Source organism: Aquila chrysaetos, chromosome 7 (genome assembly GCF_900496995.4).
Source record: "Aquila chrysaetos chrysaetos chromosome 7, bAquChr1.4, whole genome shotgun sequence".
In the NCBI taxonomy this organism is placed as follows: domain Eukaryota; kingdom Metazoa; phylum Chordata; class Aves; order Accipitriformes; family Accipitridae; genus Aquila; species Aquila chrysaetos.
Window position 1 is genome coordinate 410,075 of NC_044010.1, and position 13,607 is coordinate 423,681.

A 13,607-nucleotide genomic window follows, 5' to 3' on the forward strand; every position below is an offset into this window, starting at 1 on the left:
TGCAGTGAGAGACAGTTTTCATATGGTAAACTGGGAGCTGAGAAACACTGAGAATCTTAAGCAACACAGTCTTCCAGTAAGGGATATCTGCTAGTGATTCTTCCTTATACAGATTCCAAAAGGCCTGGAAAAGATTGTCATACCTTTTAACATGTGCTTGAACTGAACAAGAAGCTCTGCACGCTCAAGCTTACTTTCCAGCACAGAGTTAAATGAGCCAGGCACACTTACAGAGCTTGTTATTCTAAAGCACTGAGAATATACCCCAAACATAGTTTGGGTGTCAGTACAGTGGTTTCAAGATCTGTGTCTGTCTACACATGAACATATAGAAGAGATACCTTCAGCCCCTCCTTGCCCCACTTCTCCTGTCTAGTCTACCAAATAGTACTTGAGCCTCATAACTCTACACTCAGCATTTTGCTGCCACCTTCCACCTTCTCACCTTTATAGTCCCACCAAAGTCTTGCATTTTCCTCATATCCATAACTTGGTCACCCAAATTCCAGAAAATAAGTTGTTTCTTATAAGTTTAATTCCTGCACATAATAAAAGGCTGCAGTTATGTGCCATGTTAGATGTTATGTTAGGTCAAAGTTAACCACAGCATTTTAAAAAAGGTGTACCACTCAGAAAATATTGGTTGTCTGTAAGGATGCTCTGAGAACAGAGCATCTGAAAAAATCAGTTTTAAAGATTTTGTTGTTAGACATATAACACATATAACACATTATTATATTACTGTCTCTTTATTTGGTAGGGCACAGTTGGGTTTTTTTTCCCCTTTTACTCTATTTTAATTTTATAATATAATATATGCAATTAAATGCACGTATTCCCATAAGAAAATTAAGCCAGAGTCCTCTTTTCTTCTGCAAGTTAAAGACAAGGCCTACGATAGTTATTTATTAAACTGTTTGACTTTGCTAAATGCAGTTATGTTAACATCCAGTTAATCACCTGTCATTAGCAGCTGCTACCCAGCAGAAACATAGTTTCTTGAAGAAAATGCCAGAGATACTTTAATGCAACTTTGATTTTCTCTCAGAATCACACTTCTGCAAAGAACAGACAGAACTATACTTTGTGACTATTCCTTCCATGGTGCTGGTTGGAAAATGAACACAGGAAAATGCTGTTGAAACCCCATTTAAGAGTAGGTATAGGAGCTTGGGCCTGGAAGAGCTGAACATTCTGCAAGCCCAAATTAAAGGGTATTGGGAGTGAAGTGACAAGACAAATAGCAGCTGATTATTTGTTTGGCTATTAAAAATCAAGAGGTCCAAAAGTTGGACAGAATAACTTCAAAAGATCCCAAAGTTTGACAGAATAACTCCTCCTTACCTGCATTTTTTCAATCATCTCAAACAAGTCCACAGTCTGTGAAAAGGAAAAGACAACAGGGAAAAGAATTTAACATTTGCAGAAGCTAACGTTATATTCTGTGGTAACCCAGATATTGAAGAAGCCAACAGCTCCTTCCATGTTTTGGCACAGAAACTATTTGCTCGCTGAAGACAAGATGGAATCGTTCTCCCTTAACAGAGAGCACGGACGATACAACTGGCTAAATTGTCTTCAGCTTGTGTTGCAAAAGCTTGACCTGGAACCTGATTGGACAGGTATGAGGAATTTCTCTCTTTCAATGGGTTGGACTACGACTGGATACAGTATAGCATAAGAAATTATTAAATAAACACGTTTAGGATTCTCACAGAAGTGGGCAACTGTAGCTATGACACATGCATGCACATGAGCTTGCTTTCAGTCATTTCTTCTGCCCAGTGGTTCAAGGCACATGCCAACCCTGAGCCAGAGGAACATGAACTGCCTTTACCTTGCTGGGGACAGCAGAAGCGAGAGCACATGGAACACCTTGGGTGGGAGAGTCTACAACATCACTGATGCAGCGCACCTCCTCCTCAGACCTCCTGCAAAAGACAGAGGCAGAAGGGGGAAAAAAAAAAAAAAAAAAAAAAAAAAGAACTCAAGATGCCAGTGCTTGCCTGCAGTGCCTCTTTTGCTTTCTGCTGTCTTCTGTTTACTATTCCTCTCCCCAGACCATTTCTTGCCTATGAGGAAGCTGTCATTCCCTGTGAGATTCCCTGAGCTGTCTTCACTTACCACTTGGCACCTGCAAACATCCTGGATATAACAGCAAAAATCTTCTGGCCCTGACTGCTCTGTCTCTGTTCACACACACTATTTTCCTCACAACTGTCGTGAAGTGCTGAATGACTGTTTTTGCCAAGTTCCTCCTCTATCATAGATTTGCAGCAGAATAAAGACAGGTCTCACAGGAAGCTTTGGGATCAGATCTCAAAACCGAACCATATTAAAAGAGCTGGAAGTTCTGAAACATCACTGAAATCAGCACCTAAAGGACAGCCCCAGTTACCCAGTTACCACAGCCTGGGTATTAGTCTCCAAGACAGGAACATAACAGAGATGGTGCTAGAACAGAACCGATACACCCTGCAGGAGAGATGCAGGCACGGTTCCGTGTTACCACCACTGGTAAAGGCAGTGTGCACATTAGATGGGCTTTTGTCCGCACATCTTCTATGGAAAAAATACTATTATTTTGGCCCCTGCTGGAGCAGCAGCATACACAAATAGCAGCAGCACTTATTTGATTTCATAGAAGAGAAAACAAAAAGTAACACGAACAATGCACTTTAAAAGACATGTATTGCATTGCCCATTGCACTATGGACAGTCTCACTGCTAGCTCCAGCTCTCCTACTGTTAGTTAATAAAATTTCCATGCCATTCAGAGTTTTTACTAGCAGTCACAACTGGGGTTTAAGTCATGGTGAAGGTCACATAGGTGGGACTGGGAACAAAGCCCAAGTTTCTAATACAAGAGACAAGACTCATCCACTTTGTAATGCCATCATAAACATGTTTGTTCTGTGATCATATAATGCAATCATGAATTGCTATCCTCTAGCTGTTAGATGCACGACTCCTACTGCTTCCATGCTAAGAGATTGGTATCTGTAAGTCATGTAGACTCTTGCTTTGAAACCAGTGGCCACATTCCCTGTCGTACGGAAGTTTTTACATTTCTGTAATCATGAATCTACACTCTATTGCAAGCTCCAAGAATCTCTATGCCCACCAATTCTTTGACAATTCACAATTTATTTTAGCCGCCCAATGGCATCATGTAACTTGTACATAGGCTGATCTACACAAAGTAACACAATGCTTCCATCCCACAATTTTCTCCTAAAATTCAAATGAGAGAGATCTGTGTAATGCATCTAGAGATTAAAGCCATAATGTATATGGGAGGGAAGATGTAGGAGTTAGTCTTGACATCCTCAAATAAATATTGGAATAGTTAGGTGGCAAATGTATTTTAAATGAATATTAATACTATACCAACACATGCTTTATTTATCATCTTAACTCATTTACTTGAAGCATGTTTGGGACTAACAGAATTTATGTCCAAAGCAGTACATGAAAGACTTTCACTGTTTCTTTTAGAAACCTGAAGATTCTGTTCTGTGAGGCCTAAAAACATAAGAGCTTAATTTGATAAATTCTCACTTTCAGAAACTAGCCATCTCCAGAGAAGTGTAATAGTAGAACTTTTGTGCAACTGGATGCCCTGGGGCCTTGTTCCATGCTACAGTGTTTTCCTTTGATATCTCCCTGGTTTGAATCCTGAATCATTCAGTAGAGAGTAAAATACACACCTGCATCATGGAAATCTGGCAGCTCCCACATAAGGTCAGCGTGGCCAGTCCTGCCCCTCTTCTCTCACCATAAATTCATCTCTGCACTTTGGACTGACCGGAGCACTTCATGCAGCAACTGCTCCTTACTGTTCAATCCTAGTACAGTTCTATTGTCAAAATTACTCCAGCAGATGCCAAAATCATTGGTTTTATCATGCATTTAGAGATGTTCTGAATTCTGTAATTATCCTAGACTAGGGATGTGCTGAGGGACTTTAAAATTCCAGGAGAATTACTTAGATTTTATGTTATCTTTTACAAAATATCACAAAAATTTGGGGCCATTTTAACTATTGCTTGAAAGTCCATTTGTGAATTTTGAACTTCTGGAATGAAAAGCACTAAGCTTTATTTACAGAAAGACAACATACTTCTTTTCAAATTGGAACTTCAAACTCTTTGACCACAGAAAAGCAGAATACCATCCTTCTGAAAAAGCAAAGCAATTCTGCAGACTGGGAGAGGAGCACATATGTGCAAATGTATATGTGCTAAAGCTTTATTTTTAGGAAACGGCAACAAGGGGAAGCAGAGGGCCTGGAAAATGGTGAAGACTAAACTAGGATTTTACTAGTGCGAGTAACCAGCGCAATAATTTCAATCAGGTAGCCAAACTAAAAGTAGGCACTGCTGATCCACTGCTATAGACTCCACTTTCAATTCTGAAACGGTGCGACAAGCACCTTTGCAGAGCTCTAAGCCACTATCTCCACACACACAACACTGCTCACGCCCCGTACTCCTGTCTTGCAGCATCCTCTGCTATTTGAGTCCTGGGATCTCTCTATATGGCGCTCTCAAAATCATTCCCATCTGCTATAGCTAAGCCAGTTCAATAACCAAGTCAATGCAAATATTTGTTCCGAGAAAAAAACACAAATTGGCCTCGACAAATGTGGAATGATTGCTGGACGTGACTTATCGATATGACACACACAACCCCTCTTAAGGGAAGGTAAACCTCCAGGGTGGAATGCAGTGGATATGCAAGAAATCTGTTCCATAATAATTCCCTAAGCAACATAACATGCAACCTCAGATATTAGCCACACCAGGGGAGCTTGGTGTGTTGACTCTAAGAGAAACAACACGGAGGGTGGAGTGGAGTGGAGACACCGCGCCCAGGCTCTGTGATATCACCTCAGGGATAGGGAACTGGAACTACTGGAACAAGAATGGAAGGTCCCTGCATTGCGACCACTGAAGCAAGGAGGTGAAACAATGGGGTTCTGTCAACGCTATGGCCTTACTTCTGTTTTATATCATAAGTGCCCAGTTCTGGAGTAGTGACATGCTAAATCGTGTCCTCTGGGTGAACTTTGCTCATTATAATACCAAAACACACCTCCATCCCAAAAGCTACCTGCCTTCAGGGTGCAACCACCCCTCACTGAGCATGCGCTCTGAATTTCTCTAGCATATACCTTTAAAAGCGAGAGAACTTTATACCAATCAAAGTAAAGGTATGTATGACTAAAGTCACTCAAGCTCCACCTAAAAATAAGAAAATATGAAAGGGCTTAAGAGAGGAGGAATGCTATGGAAGACACCGTCATAGACACGTCAGGGGACATCGCTGACTTCTGGGATCAGTCAACGGGCTGAATCTCTCTTCCACCCCATAGGGAAGAATCCCTGTTGGGGGATTGGGTAAGATTTGAACCCTCGGTTATACCGAGTGCTTCCCCAGGAAACTTAGAAATCTCTATAGAGTTTTTCCATAATTTAGTGTGCTTGTAGTCGACTGTATTATTATTTGCACGTGCTTTGCAGAAAGTGTATTTATCAGTGGCAATCCAAAAGAACCTGTACTGTTGTTTTAATAAATTGTGCTGCTCATTAATCTAGTCATGATAGCTCGTTAAAGCAACCAAACTCCCTAAGTCTGGTAATTCTAATGCGTTGAACGTGGCTAAGCTGAGAGTGCAGTACACCGCAAGTACCTCTGTCATGGTGATAGTTCAACATATTGAACGTGACCAGACTTATATAGCATTGAATTGGACATCCCTCAGAAATTAAACCTAGCCGCCCCCCAGCCCCTCTGACATCTGAGGATAAGCTGGAATGCAGGGGGGTTTATTTTCTGCCAAACTTCTTTACCCTTCAACACAACAGAAAATTGGCATAGTTGGCAGGATTGCCATGGATAAACTGCTCCAAAAATATAACTATGCCCCTTCCCTGGCTGGGAAGGAGTGGGCTCAAAAGTTTTGGAAGAATGAGAATGCACTGAGCGGCGTCAGGCTATGCATTTGTGTGGTTTTAGGAGCCTGTTTATCTTGTGCTCACAGCAAGAAGCTAAGGAAGCCCCCGCTCCCAAACAAATTTCTGACGTAGAATATACAGCTTTGAAATCCAAAAATGAGGTGTCGAAGTCATCACTGGCCTTTGAAAAGGAAACAGGAGAAAAACTAGCTGATAAACTTGTGAGTGAGAATAATCATCTTAACTATTGGAAAGGGTGAATCAGCTACCTCATTCTCGCAATGAGACACCAATATGTTTTTTTAAATCCCTCACTAGAAGGGACAGGCAGTTCAGAAGAACTGCAGGTAATGTGAAACAAGAACAAGCCTGAAATGCTCATAAGGAAAATTCTGGGCAACCACTTCCCTTGAGCAACAGCTTCCGCTCTTTCACTCCCTCGTTTCTCCCTGAGAGACATATTTGCTCTACCAAATACGATTTTTAGGCACTCAGTGAAGACAGCTGAAAACGTGACACGAACAGCCTTGCTCTACTAACACCTGTATGGCTTTGAATTTTGCTCACACGCAGATTCAAGAGGAGGCATTGCCAAGACAGAGCGAGGAAGAGGAAGTAACTTTATCCCGCCGTTTGCTCTCAGCTGGTCACAAACTCTCCTGCCCGCAGACCCTGACTTCCAGTGAGGAACCCCCTTTCCAGCTGCACCCCCGCTTTCCCTTTCTGGCTGCTGGGGAGCTCCTGCCCCTCCCGGGAGGACGACGGGTGGGCAATCCCCGCTCTCGGCTCACGGCGGCCTCCCTCTCCCCACGCACCGACGGAAAAGCCGGGCAGGGCGTGGAAAGGGCCGGCAGAACCCCGCTGCCTCTCGCTCTCCCCCACCAGCTGCTGCCCCGCAGGGCAGGACAACGGCGGACTCCCGAGGGAAACTAACCTCGCCACGCACCCGCGCTCCCAGCCCCGGAAAAGTCCGAACCGGGGAACTCGCCCGCTCCCTCCCGGGGTAGGCGGGAGAAGAGCAAGCCAGCCTCGCTCGCGCCCTCTCCGTCCCCTCAGCGAGAGGAGGCCCCGCCGGCCTCTCCTCCCGCCCGGAGCGGGGCCCAGGCGGGGACGGGCCGGCCCCACAGCCAGAGCCGGACCCGCCGGGCCGGGCCGGGCCGGGCGGCCATCGCCTTCCCCCCTCCTCGGCTGCCCGCCCTTGCGGACACAACCCGCGAGGGCTTCTCCCCTCCCGCTCCCACCACACGGCCGCCCGCCCCGGCGCTTCGCCCCAAACGCCGGCAGCCGCCGCCCTGCCCCGTCCCCGGGGCTGCCGGGGGAAAGGCGGTGACGGCCGGGCGTCTGAGGCGAAGCGGGGCCGCCCGGTACCCGTCCCGGTACCAGTACGTACCCTCCGCCGGCCGCGGCAGGGAAGCCGCGCTGCCGGGAGAACATGCCGGCCCGCTCGGCCGAGTCAGCTGCCGGCTCCCCTCCTCGGGAGCCTCCTCTCCTCCCGCCGCCCCATGGAGAAGGGCTCGGGCTCCCCCCACCCCTCCTCTTCCTCCCGAGCCGGCCTTCCGCGGGGAGACGGCGGCAAAGGGCACCTCACAGCTGGGAGCGGGGCCGGGGCGGGAAAGGCGGGAAGAGATGAGGGAGCGGGGGATGGGGCCATGCCTTCTGTCCCTCCTCCGCTGTGGAGATCGGCTCTTCCCTGACCTGGGACAGCCGCGCCGAGGAAGCTGTACGCCGGGTTGCGGGGGGTGGTGAGACAGGCAGCGTTGGGCAAGGACAGCGGGGGGGGTGTCCCTTACTCGCCTCTGCTGTAGGGTAAGATGTCTCCCCAGGCTCTCGGTGTCCAGTGGGAAAAGTGAGCATCGAGGCAACCCTCCACAACTTCGCATTCCCTTCAGTGAAAGGCTAAGAAGGTACCAACCCACTGGCCTTTGGTATTTGGAGCTGATCTACATCGAGCACTACAGAGATTTGGCTCTACATCCCCCCTTGTGACATAGCTCACTGATCTAACATGTAAGCTATTCCCCAGGGAAGCTCAAATTTTGAGGGGTCAGAAACCCCTTAACTGCACATATTTGCGTTCACTCCTCAGTAGATCATCATTCCTGCTAAAAGCTGAGGATGAGACCATGACCTTCCATTGCAAGAGTATGCACATACTTGCATTTAAATAAGAACACAGAGCTCTTCTGAACACATTTTCTTCCCGTGATTCCCAATTTCATTCCACAGCATGATGTCATGTTTCCTCTTTACATCAAGACCTATAAAGGCAGCAGCTACAACCTTGTGCCAAGTGTCAGCCTCACACTGGGTCTGCTCTAACTCATGAAGGGGACAGTAGGAAACACAGAACAAGAGACAGAATTTGAGAGAGGAGCCAGAGAGCTAGGAAAAGATGCAAAGGAAGAGTAAAAGCAGAATGCAGAGAGACCAGACAGAAAATATGAGATAGCTGATATAGATAGGCAAAAAGAAAAAGAGAGAAAGCAAGCAGCTACATCAAAGTTTTAGGGATAAGAGTACAGCAAATTCATCGTAATGCTTCCTATAAATTCTACTTGTGAAAGACCTAGATAGAAATGATTATGGGGCCTTCGAGGGTCTGTGGGTGGGAAAAGAGACTGTAAGGAATCGATCAAGCTAGGTGACAGCTTTGAACGGACAAAGAAATGATCCACTTACTGTTTTTAGGAACTTGCATGGAGGCTGAGTGTTTCCATTTCCTCTTGTCTACCTCTTTGCCCCTCAGCCCCAGCAGATCTGATGCTGGAGTAAGGGCTAACTCTTACAGCCCACCTCCTCACTCCAACCCAAATGCCTCCCAGACAGGTCCTGGGCACTGAATACAGCAGCTGCTGTCTGCACAAGCCGTTCTTACTCATTCACCTGAATCTCTGAGCAGAGATGTGACTGGGCCAAGGCAAAGAGCCAAGCTTACCACTTATGCTGCATCCAGGAAGGAAGAAGAGACATTATTCTCCGCTGCTAGAGAAGGCTGCCAGCAGTAACTACTGCCCTCCCCAATCCCAGGGTCATTAGCAGCAGCAATAGCAAGCCTGGCCACGGTGAAAGCAAAGTATACAGAGAGGCCCAGCTCCTTCTGCCATTCTTCAGCAGCTTGCTACTACAGATAAGAGCCAACTTTGTTCACATACAAAACCACACTGGACTCAGCTTTCATTTAACTGTCTCACAGCTTTACCTACCCTCCTGTACAACTCCAGTTGCATACAAAGCCCTCAAGACCCACAAGCAAACCAGCAATTATTAAATACTCTAATTACTGTTCTAATTAGCCTCCTTTAGCAATAATCATATGAATAAATCACTTCCACATGTAAGCAAATCACAGGCCCCCCTTCCTCTTACTGTTCTTCAACTTATAATCAAGCTAACAATTGTTACTATTTACACAGCTGATGCAACAATATCACCTAATATAAGCCTTTAGTTGTACTAAGTAGATTCAGTTCTTATTGATGCTTGCATTCTTATATGACTAATCCTTTGTATGTACAATATGAATTGTAATTCATATACCTGTCTATATTTGCATAGATCATATGCATTTTATAGTTATTGAGTGTTTTAGGAACTGGCACACAGATTTCTGTTCTTTCAGGTATCGTTCTAATATATGCATTACAGTAATTGGTGTCTATACCTTTTACTGTGTATTTTCCCAGTTTTTGTTAACAGAATTTTTTTCATTCTTAAAACTGCATCAGCATTTTATCTTGCTCACATAGGAAAAGCCTGTGTTAGCTGAAACACAGAAACTGATCTCTGCAATTTTATTAATTGAGTCATCGTAAGAACATCAGAAGCTGCGCAGTATCACATAAACACAGCAGCATATCCTTCACCGGTAAACTTTTCAGGGCAGAAACTGTATTGTTTCATGTTTTACTACAATATTACACTCAGTCCTCGCAAACTCAGAGATGCACCTACAGAGAGAAACATACATGTTTTCACATCAGCTGTTTCCCCGGATCTATGCATTCAGCTTCTAAATATAGTACTGAGTGTGCACAGGCAGCACCTCCCACTGCCCACTTGGATTCATCATTTTATGTCAAAGGTTGACAGAATCAGGGTGGGATTCCTTTGAGTCTGGTCAGACCCTCTTTCATGCCCCTCCATCTCTTCGGTCTGTCTCATTTCCTACACAGACATCCGTTCCCCCCCCCCCCCCCCCCCCCCCCCCCCGCCTTCCCTCTCTCCCCAACTGCTTCTCTACACAATGCAGTCTAGCACAATGTCTTTTAAAAAGCATACAGCCACTTTCCCTGCTGAGGCTGAAACTGCCCCAAGGTCCATCTGTTACACAACGCCACGCAAGCAGCAGAGAAGATCTGGATCAACCCTCCCCCAGCTTTCTTTGCTCCCATTCCTTCTAAATGCAAAATACATTTAATTGGCGTTGCAGGCAAGATGAGAATAAAAGCAGCTAAGCTGTTCATCCCCTACCTGAGCAAGGATCTCTCATCCCCAGCTGGTGAGCGGATGGAGACGGGGAACCCAGCTGCTCTCCTTTCCTTGCACTATCAATTATTCACGGAGGTTGCAGTGTCCTCCCTCTCCCTCCCTCCCTTTCTCTTCCGCTGCCCCCACCTGCAGATGACTGGAGAGCGAGCAGGTCCGCGCTGTCCTACTCAAAACTGGAGATGATGCTCGATGGAACAGCCGGCCTGCCGAGCGGCTGGGCTCTGAAACAGGGAAAATTGGTCCTGGGGGAAGGGGCCAGACCAGCTGCTCCATAGGTGGTGGAGCAGGGGCAGCTCTGTACACCCACATCCCACTCCCCGCGTTCCTAATCCCAGACCTGCAGGGATGACCTTTAAAAATGAGAGGGTTTATTGGTTTTTTTTTTCCACAGACAAGCACATTTTTTTAGTCCTCTCAAGTATAATGACAGTTATTTGGTGACAGCGAACTGGGTCATGCAGATTCCTGTGTATAGATCAGAGTAGGAAGGGAAAGTAGCGGATGGGAAAAATCTGAAAAATGCTTACTTAGTGCTGACCTAGTCCCATAGCAAAGGCACTGAAAGAGGATAATCTGAGGGGACAGGATGACATGGTACTTTCTGCAAATGCTTTTGGCAATCATGAGTCGTGAGACTGACCTGTGGATCGGAGTGATTGTCCAGTCACAATTTTTGTAGATAATTAAAGAATTTCCTATGTGGTACCAGTCTTAGGCAATGGTAAAATGAGTCCCGGCAGACCTAGGTGAAGGCGCTTAAAGCATTTTGCCTTTGTAGAGGGCTACTGCCTACAACTGGGTGAGTGATTTAGATCGGTCTCAGAGCAAAATTAGGTTTAATTCCCAGGGCAAATTAACCACTCTGTTTAGCACTAGAGTAACTTAGCCTGACTTATTCTGGTCCCATCAGTCTGCTGGGGGGATCTCTTACTAGGTCATCTCAAACATCACCGTGATTTCTTCTGTTAGTTCTTCCCATGACCATAGCCATGGCAGAAGCACCACAGAGACAAAGAAAAGCATACTAGGGTGCTCAAACAGTAGGTCATAAATAGGGCTTTTCTGCCCTATTTAAGTTTCCCCATATTTTGAAAAAATATCTGCAGGAATCTTACCAAAAGTAATAAAGAGTTGCCTGGAATTACATTAAAGAGCCTAATAAAAATTGTTGGTATTGCGACCTCAGTTGTGAGTGAGACTCCTGAAAACCGGCAACTCTTTTCAAGAGGGCACCATGACTGTTTGTATCTACAATGGTTTTTAATTATGTTCTTGTTTTCAACACTTCATGGATCAAGATTTGTCAAGCTTTTCTCCACAATTATGCAGGCTGGAAGTGCTTTATTTTAAATAAAGAAACAGAGTCAGCAGCTTTTTGTTTTCACATGAGCATGGGACCCAACAAATCCTATAGGTGGAACAACAACAAATTTCCCATGGATTTGTTTTGTGTAGTTGTTCCGGCTCTAAGAACTTTGGCTGAATCTACTGGAGCACTTGCAAGACGCTTCTCTTGTGCTGAATCTTTGATGAGATTCACTTTGCAATGTTTCCCTCTTTTGGGACATTTATGGGAAATTTTTTTTTCCTGGTTGACCATTTTAATTAAGTTTATAGGAAGATTTTCTCTGAGATAAAAGAACAAATTCTCTTTGAGATAATTATCAAATTGTCAAAATATAATTTTGAGAAAACCATCAAATGAACAAATTATCTTTGAGAACTCAGTCTCCTAATTTTGGTAGAAGATAACTATTCTAAAGGCTACTAAGGGATAATGGTGTACAGACACACCCACACAGACTGTCTAAAATATGTTTTGTTTCCAGAAAAGTAGGCTAAGAACAAAGTATGGTAAAACTCAATAAAACTAAGAAAACCACCATTGTAAATATTAGAAAAGCAGTCATGTTTGGCTTTTCAGTAAACAGCAGATATCGATACCTGTATATCTACCTGCAGATATAGGAGCATAAATTTATGCGTTTTATGCTGAATATTAGACTCATTCTGGACTTATTGTGTGACTATTCTGGTATCTTACAATTTTAAATGCGTATTATTCATAACCTGATTAATAAAATTGTAACATCCTTCCATTTCTACAAGCCTTCAAATCACCCTGAGATTATAAACTGACTGGGTCTTCACGTTTGTCTATAAGGAATCTAGAAGAAATTGTTTCCCTATAGGTACTAACACTTCACATTTCCTTGCCACCTTTATTTGAAAATCCCACAATACGTTTTTGATATTTGTTCCCATTATTACTGCTATTCCACGTACAGATAAACTAGAGAGACTAACCCTCACTGTCATCCAGGGCCAGGAAAACGAAACAGAGCTGGGAGTCCATCAGTACAGTTGCATAAACAGCTTGAGACAACTGCGTACCCCACTGACACTGGGACAGTCCCACTCGGCTCAGCCGGCTCAGCCGGCTCAGCCGGGCGACATCCTGGGTGCTGGTGCTGGTGCAATGAAGGGGACTGGAATAAGTGGCCAGGGATGGAAATGGGATATGGCAGGACTACTTTTTTTGCAAGAAACCATATTTTAAACTGGCCTGTGAAACTGCATCATCAGTCTCCTGGCAGAACCCCTAGGTAACAACACCATTTATTTTCGAGCTTTGAGCAAAGTTGCCTGCTAGTAGAACTTAATGATATGAGAAATATTTATTAATTTATCTGACTGTCAGTACTGTATGAATTGGGGGGAGATTTTGGCAGCATAACTCTGGATATTTGTCAACAAGGAAAATTCATATGGATGGAAATTATGGAATTGTTTGCTAATTTCAGAGATAACTGGAATGGCCACAATTCAGAAAAGAGGAAGCAGCTCCTCCACAGAAGTGACTTCTAGGTTCTTACATACGTGCACAGCGGAAGGACAAGAGGTAACATTCAGGTTGCACCAAAGAAAATTTCAGCTATATGTAAGGAAAAATTGGTTCCTCATATGAGGGTGGTTCAGTATGGGGAAGAAGTTCCAAGAGAGGCTGAGTAATCTCCATTCTTCAAGATCTTCAGGAGATGTATGGACAAGGCCCTGAGCAACCTGTTCTAGCTTTGAAGTTGTCCATTTTGTGCAGGGTAGTTGATGTAAATGAGACCTTTCCAACCTGATTTATTCTATAATTTTAACCACTGCATG

The 13,607-nt window shown here is 44.7% G+C and overlaps 1 protein-coding gene across 41 annotated transcripts in view; it reads right to left on the reverse strand.

Annotated features, from left to right (window-relative positions):
* LOC115343989 (rap1 GTPase-activating protein 1-like) overlaps positions 1–10,754 on the reverse strand; it is a 48,424-nt gene extending 37,670 nt beyond the window's left edge. For 7 of the 41 annotated variants that reach the window (XR_003924355.2, XR_003924354.2, XR_003924353.2 and 4 more), the window contains exons 1-3: positions 7,755–7,874; positions 1,838–1,931; positions 1,345–1,380 (exon numbers count right to left, since the gene is read on the reverse strand). Coding sequence is in view for 22 of the 41 variants with exons in the window: in XM_030020646.2 (XP_029876506.1) it covers positions 1,345–1,380; positions 1,838–1,931; positions 7,755–7,840 (216 nt within the window). In the remaining 19 variants the exon portion in view is untranslated. The other 34 variants (XR_003924362.2, XR_003924361.2, XR_003924360.2 and 31 more) reach the window with 17 other exon arrangements.
* Between the last annotated feature and the right edge of the window lie 2,853 nt (positions 10,755–13,607).